At 38.4% G+C, this 12,453-nt stretch overlaps 1 protein-coding gene across 1 annotated transcript in view; it reads left to right on the top strand.

The window, feature by feature from the left end:
- The first annotated feature begins 2,869 nt into the window (after positions 1-2,869).
- The window catches only part of LOC150080036 (uncharacterized), a 60,765-nt gene continuing 51,181 nt past the window's right edge, over positions 2,870-12,453 (top strand). The window contains exon 1 of the mRNA XM_090381649.1: positions 2,870-2,989. Coding sequence (XP_090237775.1) covers positions 2,932-2,989 — 58 coding nt within the window. The 5' untranslated portion in view covers positions 2,870-2,931. The remainder of the gene's footprint in view (positions 2,990-12,453) is intronic.

A 12,453-nucleotide genomic window follows, 5' to 3' on the forward strand; every position in this document is an offset into this window, starting at 1 on the left:
CCTCTATCAGATCACCTCTCTGGTGCCTAGTCTCCAGACACTGTTCGTATGGATTGGCCTGCCCGTTCCGTCGATCTAAATCCGCTCGAACACATATGGGACTCTTTGGGGGGACGCCTAGCGGTACGTCCACACTCACCAGAAAATGTTCACCAGCTGAAGATGGCGCTGACAGAGGAATGGACGATGTTACCGCAAGAATTTATCAACAACATTGTTCTAAGTATGGACAGGCGGTGTAAAGACTGCATTGACATTAGGAGTGGCCATATCTCCTACTGAGGACCACCTCTTCCCTTTGTTCCATCTTTGGCAGTGATGCATCTGTATAATGGCAGTCAGTGCTATATTGCCATTTTTGAATAAAATCCCCTCTGTATCATTTTGTTTCGGTTGTTGTATCGGTGTTGTTTCCTTCATCATTTCTGTACCTCACGAGGTTACTTTGGTATGCTTTTCCCATATCAAGGCCACTCCTATGAGAAGCTCCAGGTGAAAACCTGACTAGTCCTTAAGTTTTGCACACCAGTGTAGCTCCCTTTGGCAGTTTGACAAACTTCTAAGAATTGAGTAAAAAAAAAAAAAGGATGGTGTATGTGTCAGGTACTCTGAAGGTGTAATAGTGCACCTTCATAGTACCAAGGCGAAATTGTGATCAAAACAATCCAAGTGATCAAATCAATTCAAGTGATTAAAACAATTCAAGTGATCAAAAAAATTTCAGTGATCTAAACAATTCAAGTGTTCAGAACAATGCAAGTGGTCAAAACAATTCAAGCGGGGTGGAGAGTCCATCGAAGATGATCGACTTCCAGGAAGGCCTGTGACAGCAACCGCTCCAGAAATGTGCCAAGCTGTGTAAACCCTTTGTGCCGTATGACAGACGTTTAAAGGTGTCGAAATCTCTAGGGAATATGACATGTGTTAGTTCTGGTTATAACTATCCCATATGAAATTTGGGGATGACTAAGATCAGTGCAAATTGGATCTCCAGATTTCTAACCTAAGTGATGTCATAAAGGAAAAGCGCCGTGTTAAAGTTTCCATAGGTGTGCTGCATCTTCAGGACAATGCACCAATACATAGGTCACATGCTGTTGCTGCTGGTGTGAGAGACTGACTTTACAGAACTTACCCTATCACCTTACATCTCGAATCTATCCCCCAGTGATTACTTCCTGTTTCAACAGCTGAAGAAAAACTTACGTCGACGTAGCTTTGCTGATGATAATGAACTGAAGTCTGCTGTTTCTGAAGTTTGCTGCGTTATTTGGTGTTCAGGAGAAATAATTTTATCTCTGTGGTATTTCTTCATTGTCAACAAAATAGAACAATTGTATTGAAGTTTTTGCCTCTACTTCATTTTCTTCATTTGTAGGTAGATAATTTATTGAATGCACTTTTTATTCTATTAATCTGTGTATCCTCCCTCGCTAGCAGTTTTTCGACCCACCGCTCCTTGCCTCGATAACATCAGCAGATATTCTTGCACACCCTGTAAAAGGATACCCTTAGATGGACGGTGTGCAAGAATATCTGCCAATTTAAGGGTATCCTTGTAAAAACAGTCCCTCCTGTTAATAAGCACAGACCACGCTGTGAAAAATTCAACCCCATGAGACTTGCACATTATCTCCAGGGCCGAATTGACTGACAAAGCTCTCAACATGCCCACTCTCTCCTATCGTGTCTGAGCAGAATTGCAGACATTTTCAAATTCAATCCTAAGTCGCGACTTTTTCTCAACATTTTCCTATTAATCTACTTTTGACTCTCTCTCTCTCTCTCTCTCTCTCTCTCTCTCTCTCTCTCTCTCTCTCTCTCTCTCTCAGGGTAATTCGGGAATTTTTTTTTTTTCCTGGTGCAGCATAAGCCTCAGGCTTCCTTGCACCATATGGCTATTATTAATAATAATAATAATAATAATAATAATAATTACTTGTTAAGTAATTCCTCAGATCTTCTTTTTAAGTAAGTCCTTTTAATATCATTAGTGCCAAAGCGTACAACAATATCAACTTTTGCAACTTTGGTGCCTTTGAAAGATTTTATCTGCCCTACAACATCTACTCTTTTTTTCCTCCTGTCGGATATATCCCCCATCCTATTCAACCTATCCAATAAATTCAAGGAAGAACTAGAAAAATTCTTGGAGAGCATGGACGGGAAAAGTATGCATTGTTTAATTTTTTTTATTAGTATTTAATTTTTTTTTATTATTATTTTATTTTATTTTATTATTATTTTATTTTATTTTATTATTATTTTTTTTTTTTGGCTGATGCTATAGAAGCCTGCTTTCTTGTATTGTTTTCTGCTACTGCTAATACTGCTACTATTATTGTTATAGGGTTTTTAGGAGCATCCGCGACTAAGGCAGTATTGTTCCGTGTACATTGTCTGTAAATTTCGTGTGTTCTGAGGTCGATTTTCTATTTGTTTTTTCTCCCGGAAACCCGGATTTCCGGGAGTAAACATCATGCTTTACTGTCCTGCGACTGACTAACTCAGCCGCCTTGTGAAAACGTCTCATAAAAAACTACTATTACTATTCGTTCTGAAAATAAGGAGTATGTAATGAATAAAAAGTAATGGGTATTGATTTTTAAAGAAGCGAATCATTAACAGTTACACGTAAGCGCATCACTATTATATTAATATGATTGTTAAATATATTGAGAGGAGAAAGCGCTGATTTTTTTTTTTTTTAAAATCCCTCAATAACTACAGTAAAAATTTTTACTGTAGATATTGAGTATATTTGAGTTGAGCTTTAATAGTTTGCTAATTAATAGCATTAAATAAATAAACACGGATTAAATACGAAATTTAAATGGGAGACATTTCACCTGTGCGTCATGAATAGTTTGCAAAACACAGAATGGTTACTGTTTTTGAGTTCCGTTTGTTAGGTATGTCAGAAATTTGAGAATGGAAATCACATTTTTTTTCCTGTTTTGCATAAAGTTTTTGGGGTTTATAGTACAAGGTAAATGAAGATTTTGTAATTTTTTAAATCTGTTTTTATTACATAAAACTTAATGAAGTGCCCCTTTTATAATATAAATACGTCTACCTCAACATGAATTGTTGTAATACCAAGTGTCAAATGTATGTTTTTTTTATATCTCTGTCTCTCACTGCCTGAATTCATTTTACATAAAAGTTAGATGGAGTAACATTGAGTAAATTTGTAATATGTATGCATATTTTATTTGAAATATTAACCTATATGGACTTACCTATTCTTAAATTACTTTCCGATTACGCTAGTTTTTACTACATGGATGCTGCTTGGTGTGGCTCAACTTTTTAGCGTTGGTGTCATGATTTTGTGTTTTCTAATATATATTTATTTATGTACATTTTAGTCCTTTTGGCATACCTTTTATTACCTTTTCATTATTTATTTTAAAGACAACTTGTAAGTCATCTTCATTGTTTACTACATTACATAGCCAGACAAAGTAGCCTTCATAACAGCATAGATAGGCTACTTATCTTACAGATATTTTGTAACCTTCAAATTGTGCGATGTACAAGACACATAAAAAGTATATAAGTAAGATAATAATGACAATGCTTAAATAAATTTGGATATGAATGTTGTTAATAGCAGTTTTATTTAGTAGTAGTGGCATGTAATGCAACATCACATGCCACTACTACTATGCAGCATCAGCCAAAAAAAAAAAAAAAAAATCACACCATTCCCTCCAAATGCCTGTCCAGTTCCTCCTTAAATTTATTTAACCTATCAACTTCCACAACAACAGATGGAAGTTTGTTCCAGCAATTAACCACCTGCTCGCTAAAGGCAAATTTCCGCACATCTATTCTACATCTGTCTTTTCTTAATTTGAATTTATGCCCCCTTAGGTTCGTAATCTGAACAAGTGGAAGGATCCCATCAGAATTAAGCGTGCTCAACCCATTCAAGGCCTTATACACCTCAATCAGATCTCCGTGCAAGTGCCTAGTCTCCAGCCACTGCAATTTGTAGAACTTAAGCCTCTCTTGGTAAGAGGATCCCTTCATTCCCCTCACCAATCTTGTTGCCCTTCTCTGTACATGCTCAAGCAAATCTACATCCTTCCTAAAATGAGGCCTCCAGACCTGTACGCAGTACTCAAGGTATGGCCTGACCATTGCCTTATACACAAGGACAATCACCTCCTTTTCCCTGCTAGTAAAATTCCTATATATCATTGTCAAAACCCCATGAGACAGGCCTGCCTTGGCAGCCTGTCTGCATTGCTCAGAAAACTTCATATCTGACTGCACAATCACTCCCAGGTCTTTTTCATTTTCTACCACCTTAAGTGTAGTACCACATAGTTGGTATGTTTCTCTGGGGTTACTTCTACCCATATGCAATATTTTGCATTTGTCAAGGTTAAACTTCAGTTGCCACTTCTTAGCCCATCTGCCCAAATTATCTAGATCCTGTTGCAGTAGCACACTGCCATTACTGTCATTAACAACCCTGCTAACCTTTGTATCATCTGCAAACTTTGACATTAAGCCTGATATACCTTCATCAATATCATTGATAAATATACAAAACAGCAGAGGACCCAACATCGAAATAATATAATACCATTCTGCTCCAATTTGTACAATAGTTTTCCATGCGCAACAGTGTCAAAAGCTTTCCTGAAATCCAAATATATGATAATCCAAATATAGGATGCAAAAAATAATTTTGATATTAGCATTAGCATTAGTAGAGGCATTTGATGCAAGAAAGCAAGCTTATGCAGCATCAGCCAAAAAAAAAAAAAAAACCCACTTCCACTTCACCCCTCTGGTATTTTGAATGAACAGAGGGGTGAAGTGGAAGTGGGTTTTTTTTTTTTTTTGGCTGATGCTGCATAAGCTTGCTTTCTTGCATCAAATGCCTCTACTAATGCTAATGCTAATATCAAAATTATTTTTTGCATCCAGTTCCTTTGTAACCACATCATACTTGTCTAGATGATCCTGCAATGCATCTTAACCAGTGACTCCATTATTTTACCCGCAACAGAAGTTAAACTAACTGGTCTGTAATTACCCGTGTCACCCTTCGATCCCCCCCCTTTGTGAATTGGGGATACATTTGCATATCTCCAGTCTGTGGGGACCAACCCTGAAACCAAGGATGCTCTCATAATTATGGCTAAGGGTTTGCTTAGTTGCTTTGCTATTCATTTTTTTTTTTTTTTTTTTTTTAGCATTAGCAATGGCAAATGATACAAGAAAGCATATCTTTTTTGTTGATATGGTATCAGCAACACCCCCCCCCCCAATCATTTATGGCAATAAAGAAATGTAATACAGTATGGCTCTGGTTTCATTATTAATAATAAGGAACATGTAATTATGTAATATATTACTTGTCTTTTTTGTGCTGTTCTAGAGCACGGCCTGTTTGAAAATTTTTTAAACATTAAGTGGGTAGGATTTTCTCCTGGTGTATCCTGATACAAAAATTAAATAAATTATACAGTTGGTATAAAAAATAGCAATTCAACTTTAATGCTAGTTGTTGAAAGTACTGCATCTGGGCAACTATAATCCCAGGTAAGGTGGTAGGTGACTTTCATCAACCAGTAAAATACCACCACTTTGCTTATTGGAGGCTTGAAGTGGTGAAACCCATGTTTAGTCTCTAGAGCAAAGTTTCCGGCATCCCCCTCCACCCATACTTCTCCTTCGACCCATACACTGTGCTAAGTACTATAGGTTTTGATACCTTTCGTGTTTGGGGTTTTTCATAATAAAAAATAAAATAATAATCCCAGGTTAAATTATCAATTGGAAATTTGAGCCCATTGTTTTTTTTTTTTTTTTTTATATTTATCATCGATAAGTATATAAAAAAAAAACAATGGGGCCCAACACTAACACTCTGGGGGACTATACTAATAATATTAGTCCATGAAGAGCAGTATTCTGTCTTTTTCCATCTCAACCATCCCTTTATCGATAGCAGCAACTTACACATTGTTAAAATTTCTACAGTAGTATTTTAAGTGCAACAGTATCAAAATCTTTCCTGAAGTCCAAGTATATAATATCAAAATAATTTTTTACATCCTATCATCATCATCATAAGGCCTCTCCAGCAACTTTCCAGTTCCTTCTTTTCTGTGCAATGGCCATCCATTTACGACCCACAAACTCATGATTTTCATCTGTCCATCTGTCATCATGTTTTCGAGCTATGTGTCCTGCCCAAGACCATTTTAGTTCTTTAGTTTTGATAAGAATGTCCTTTACTTGAGCTTGCTGCCTAATCCATGTGTTTCTCTTCTTATCTAACAGTCTGATTCCCAATATAATTCATTCCATTCTTCGCTGTGTAGTTCTCAGCTTCTCTTCCATTCTGTTGGTGAGTGCCCAAGTTTCACTTCCATAAGTCATGGTGGGGAGTATACATTGGTTCATTATTTTATGTTTCAGACAAACTGGGATATTGCTCTTCAGTATGTGACTATATTTCCTGAATGCTATCCATCTAAAATTTATTCTTCTCTTGACTTCCAACCATTTATCATTATTACAGCTAATAACTTGTCCCAGATATGATAAGTGTCAAAGACAGAGAGCAACGTATCAACTCTGTGGTACTACACTGACAGTGGTAGAGAATGAAAGGGACCTGGGGGTGGTTGTGCAGGCAGATATGAAGTTCTCTGAGCAGTGCAGATGGACTGCAAGAGTAGCTCATGGTGTATTGTCAATGATATATAGGAATTTTTCTAGCAGGGATAAGGAGTTGATTATTCCCTTGTATAAGGCAATGGTCAGGCCACACCTAGAGTACTGTATACAGGTCTGGAGGCCTCATTTCAAGAAGGATGTAGAGCTGCTGGAACGATTACAGAGAAGGGCAACAAGATTAGTGAATGGAACAAAGGGGTGCTCTTACGAAGAAAGGCTTAAGTTTTGCAAATTACAGTGTCTGGAGACTAGGCACCAGCGAGGTGATCTGATAGAGATGTATAAAGCCTTGAATGGTTTGAGCATGCTTAATGCTGATGGGATTCTTCCTCTCGCTCAGAATAATCACCTGAGAGGGCATAAATTCAAATTGACGAAAGACAGATGTAGAATAGACGTGCGGAAATTTGCCTTTAGCCAGCGGGTGGTTGGTTGATGGAACAGACTTCCATCCCTTGTCGTGGAAGTTTATAGCCTAAATAAGTTTAAGGCTCAGCTGGACAGGTATTTTGATCGAACAGAGGGGTGAAGTGGAAGTGGGTGTTTTTTTTTTTTTTTTTTTTTTTTTTTTGGCTGATGCTGCATAAGCTTGCTTTCTTGCATCAAATGCCTCTGCTAATGCTAAAGTATATGACTCCCTCCACCTTTTCAATTACTGCTCCTTCAATCATTATGTCCCTTTCTGTGGCATACTTGTTCATTATTACTTTTCTTTTAACCATATTCATCTTTAGTCCAAAATCCTTACTAACTGTGTATAACTGATTAAGATTTTCCTGTAATTCTTTGGGATCGTGGCTTATGACCACAGTGTCATCAGCAAAACATAAATGGTTTAGCTACTCTCCATTCACATTGACTCCTTTCTGCGACCAGTCTAATCTTCTGAAAGCTTCCTCAAGGGCAGCAGTAAACAACTTCGGAGATATTGTCTCTCCTTGTTGAACTCCTTTCTTGATTTTATATTTTTTACTGTCTTTGTCTAGTCTAATAAAGGAGAAAGCATTCTTGTATATTTTCTTCAAAATCATAATATATGGGATATTTATGCCTTGTCTTTCCAGTGCCCGAAACATTGCCTTATGCTGTATGGAATCAAATGCCTTTTCATAATCCACAAATGCCAGGCATAATGGTGTTTTATATTCATTTGCTTTCTCAATTAGCTGTGATATTACGTGAAGTATATAAGATCCATATTTGAGAATCTTGTCCTAAAGCCAGCTTGCTCTTTTGGTTGAATCTCAAGTATTCTTTCTAATCTGTTAGTAATGACCCTTGTGAACAACTTGTAGATGTTGGATAACAAGCTAAAATTGGTCTATAATTTCCAATTTATGATTTATCTGCTTTCTTATGCAGCAAAACTATAATTGCATTATTCCACTCCTTAGGCATTACACCTTTTCTAATGCATTTTGTGAAGAGCCTTGCCAGTTTGTGTCATGTCCCTTCCTCCCAATTTTAACAACTCTACAGTAACTTCATTGTCCCCCAGAGCTTTCTGATTCTTCATTTTCTTCAATGCATGTTCTACCTCCTCAGGAAGAATATTGGGTATGTTGTATGTGTTGCTAATTTGCGATCCATCTTGCCCACTGCTGGTATCATTTCCTCGCTCCTTGTTAATTCTCTAGCATTAGCATTAGTAGAGGCATTTGATGCAAGAAAGCAAGCTTATGCAGCATCAGCCAAAAAAAAAAAAAAAACCCACTTCCACTTCACCGCTCTGTTCGTTCAAAATACCTGTCCAGCTGAGCCTTAAACTTATTTAGGCTATCAACCTCCACCACAAGGGATGGCAGTCTGTTCCACCAACCAACCACCCGCTGGCTAAAGGCAAATTTCCGCACGTCTATCCTACATCTGTCTTTCCTCAATTTGAATTTATGCCCTCTCAGGTGATTTTTCTGAGCTAGAGGAAGAATCCCATCAGCATTGAGCATGCTTAAACCATTCAAGGTTTTATACACCTCTATCAGATCACCTCGCTGGTGCCTAGTCTCCAGACACTGTAATTTGCAAAACTTAAGCCTTTCTTCGTAAGAGCACCCCTTTGTTCCATTCACTAATCTTGTTGCCCTTCTCTGTACTCGTTCCAGCAGCTCTACATCCTTCTTGAAATGAGGCCTCCAGACCTGTATACAGTACTCTAGGTGTGGCCTGACCATTGCCTTATACAATGGAATAATCACCTCCTTATCCCTGCTGGAAAAATTCCTGTATATCATTGACAATACTCCATGAGCTACTCTTGCAGCCCGTCTGCACTGCTCAGAGAACTTCATATCTGCCTGCACAATCACCCCCAAGTCCCTTTCATTCTCTACCACTGTCAGTGTAGTACCACAGAGTTGATACGTTGCTCTGGGGTTGCTGTTTCCCATGTGTAGTACTTTACATTTGTCAATGTTAAACTTCATTTGCCACCTCTCAGCCCATCTGCTCAACCTTTCCAGATCCTGTTGCAGCAGCATAGTGTCAGTAGTGTCCTTGACAACCCTGCCAACCTTTGTATCATCTGCAAACTTGGACATTAAGCTTGATATACCATCATCAATATCATTTATAAATACAGAAAACAACAGTGGACCCAACACTGAGCCCTGAGGGACTCCACTAATAACATTAGTCCACGATGAGCAGTGTCCATTGATTACCACTCTCTGTCTTCTCCCCCTCAACCACCCCTTTATCCATAGCAGCAATTTGCCTCCAATGTCACACTGCTCCAATTTGTGTAGCAGTCTTCCATGTGCAACAGTATCAAAAGCCTTTCTAAGATCCAAGTATATAATATCAAAGTTATTCCCTGCATCCAGTTCTTTTGTGACTGCATCATAGTATCCAATCAAGTTGGTCAGGTAAGACTTCCCCTTAACAAAACCATGCTGTGTCTGAGCTATAACTGAAGTCTTGTCTAAATGATCCTGCAGTGCTTCTTTAACCAGTGCCTCCATTAATTTTCCTGGAACAGAAGTTAAGCTCACAGGTCTATAATTACTTGTGTCAGCCTTTGATCCTCCTTTGTGAATTGGGGTCACATTTGCACATTTCCAGTCTATGGGTACCTCCCCTGAGTCCAAGGAAACTCTCATAATTATGGCTAAGGGTTTGCTTACTTCCTTTGCTGCCTCCTTTAATATAACTGGATAGATCCCATCCACCCCGGGTGCCTTTCTTGTGTTTATCTTCAACAGTTTCTCCTCCACTTTACTCCCAGTTATTTCAAGATTCTGTAGCTTACTGCTAGAGTTGAATACACCTCTGGCATTCCCTTTGCTGAATAACTCCTCATGTGTGAATGTCGATGCAAAATATTCATTTAGTTTGTTAGCTACCTGAGCAGGATCATCAACAGTTGACCCATCAATATCAAGTGGACCAATCTGATTCATCGCCTTCCTTCTAGAGTTTACATAAGTAAAGAACTCTTTGCTGTTTTTCTTTGCATCCCTTGCCAAGGATTTCTCGTAATCTGCCTTCGCCTGCCTAACCTCCTTTGTAACTTGGTTGCATATCAACTTGTATCTATCATAGGCTTCTGTGTCATGTGTTAATTTGTAAGTATCCCATGCATTTTTCTTCTCTGCCATATGCCTCATTAGTTCATCTGACAACCATTTTGGCCTAAACCTTGAACAATATTTCTTAGTTGGTATGTAAAGCCTAGTAGCTTCCAAGATAAGTTCTTTGAATGCTTCCCATTTTGAATTTGCTGTTGGTAACATCATCAGTTGGTCCCACTGTATAGAATTTAAATACTGTCTCAGTCCATTGTAGTCGCCTTTACGGAAGCAATAACCCTTACCTTTACCCCTAATGGTAGTTACCTCTTTGAGTAAATCCCACTTCAGCACACTGTGATCACTGCCACCTAGTGGTTCATTTATCTGCAGATTCGTAATGCATGAAGAATCACTGCTGATAATCAAATCAAGAGTATTACTCCCTCTAGTTGCCTCCCGAACATGCTGATGTAGAAAACAATCATCCAATAAATCCACAAAAGCTCTGCTAGTGCGTGAGTAACCAGCCCCCAAATTCCAGTCAATATCTGGGAAATTAAAATCTCCCATTATAAGACTCTCTGATTTACTGGCCCACTCTATTTCCCTGTACAGTTCCTTATTATACTCATCAGAGTCATTAGGCCTATAGCACACTCCTACTCTCAATTTTGATCTCCCAATGCTTATGTCACACCAAACTGACTCAACACTGCACTGTCCAGTGATGTCGACTGGCTTCACTTCCTTGGTTTTTATGTGTTTCTTAACTAATAGCATAACCCCTCTCCCCTTCCTATCCTGTCTATCCTTTCTGTAGACGTTGTACTCCCCAAATTGCAGTTCTGCATCCCTTATATCTGTGTGACACCACGTCTCTGATATCCCAACAATATCTGCCTTTGATGTTTTGAGCAATACCTCAAATTCATCAAATTTATTTACTAAACTCCTAGCATTGGTGTACACGCAAGTATACCTGCACCTGTTTATATTCTTAGCTACCCTAACACAACCCATGTGTTTACTTGTACCGCAATGGCTCCCAGCAGTCTCTGAAATACCATGCATCTTGATTTTCAGGCTTCTGCTCATTCTAATAGAAGCAGTGCAAGAATCTCTTTCACCTCTGCCAGTGGCTACTGTCAATCTATTGGTCTTTGTCTCCCCCCAAGCTAGCAGTTTTCCGACCCACCTAACACTGCCTCGATAGCATCAGCAAATATTCTTGCACCCTTTCTATTTAAGTGTATCCCATCCCTGTAGAAGCAATCTCTCCTGTTAACAAGTACAGTCCAGGCTGGAAAAAATTCTACCCCTTGAGCCTTGCACAATCTTTCCAGGGCCGAATTGATCGACAAGGCTCTCATCATATACTCCCTCCTATCGTGTCTGGGCAGAATTGTAGACACTTTCAAATTCAACCCTAATTCTCGGCTTTTGTTCAACAGTGACGTGTACTTGTTAAGTAATTCTGCCGGTCTCCTACTCTTAATATTATTAGTGGTCTTATAGTAGGGCTCTATAGTAGTCTTTTGCTATTTGAATTATGCCTTCTCTACTATTTATAATTACACCATCGCTATTCTTCAGTTTCAGCATCATTTGTCTTTCTGTATTACTGCTCATGGCTGTTAATTTTAGTCCTTTGTTTTCCCTTAATGCTTGTTCTACTTTTCTTGTGTTAAATCTTATGTCCTCTCTGAGTCTCTTTCTAAAGGCTTTGCATAACTCAGTATACTCAATTTTCTTCTTGTCAGTGTTTATCTTGCTCTTCTTTGGATTTCTTTTTCCCTGTAGGTTTCTTGGGCTTTATGACTTTCAGAAAGTTGTAATATTCCTCGTTGATATCTTTGTTCTGAGCAGTCTGCAAAAGCTCAAACTTGTTCTTAAGTTCCAGTACATACTGCTTATTCTACTCTTCTGTTATCTCAAAGACCTTTGCATTATTTACTCGAGTCAGTTTTTTCCTTTCTTTGCTTACATCTATATCAAGTGTGCATCTTGCCATTCTGTGATCACTTCCAACATTTAGCTTATTCAGGATGGTAACATCATCGACAATATATCTTCTGTTAGTGAGGATGAAGTCGATTTCATGAGTGGTTAATCCATTTGGACTCTTCCATGTCCACTTTCTGTTCACCGTTTTCTTGAAAAATGTGTTCATTACTGACAATTCTTGAGATTGTCAGTAATGTCCTTGCAAATTCCACAACTCTTTCACCTCTTTCAT

This window comes from Mastigoproctus giganteus, chromosome 9 (genome assembly GCF_048544385.1).
Source record: "Mastigoproctus giganteus isolate SK-2022 chromosome 9, ASM4854438v1, whole genome shotgun sequence".
NCBI lineage: Eukaryota > Metazoa > Arthropoda > Arachnida > Uropygi > Thelyphonidae > Mastigoproctus > Mastigoproctus giganteus.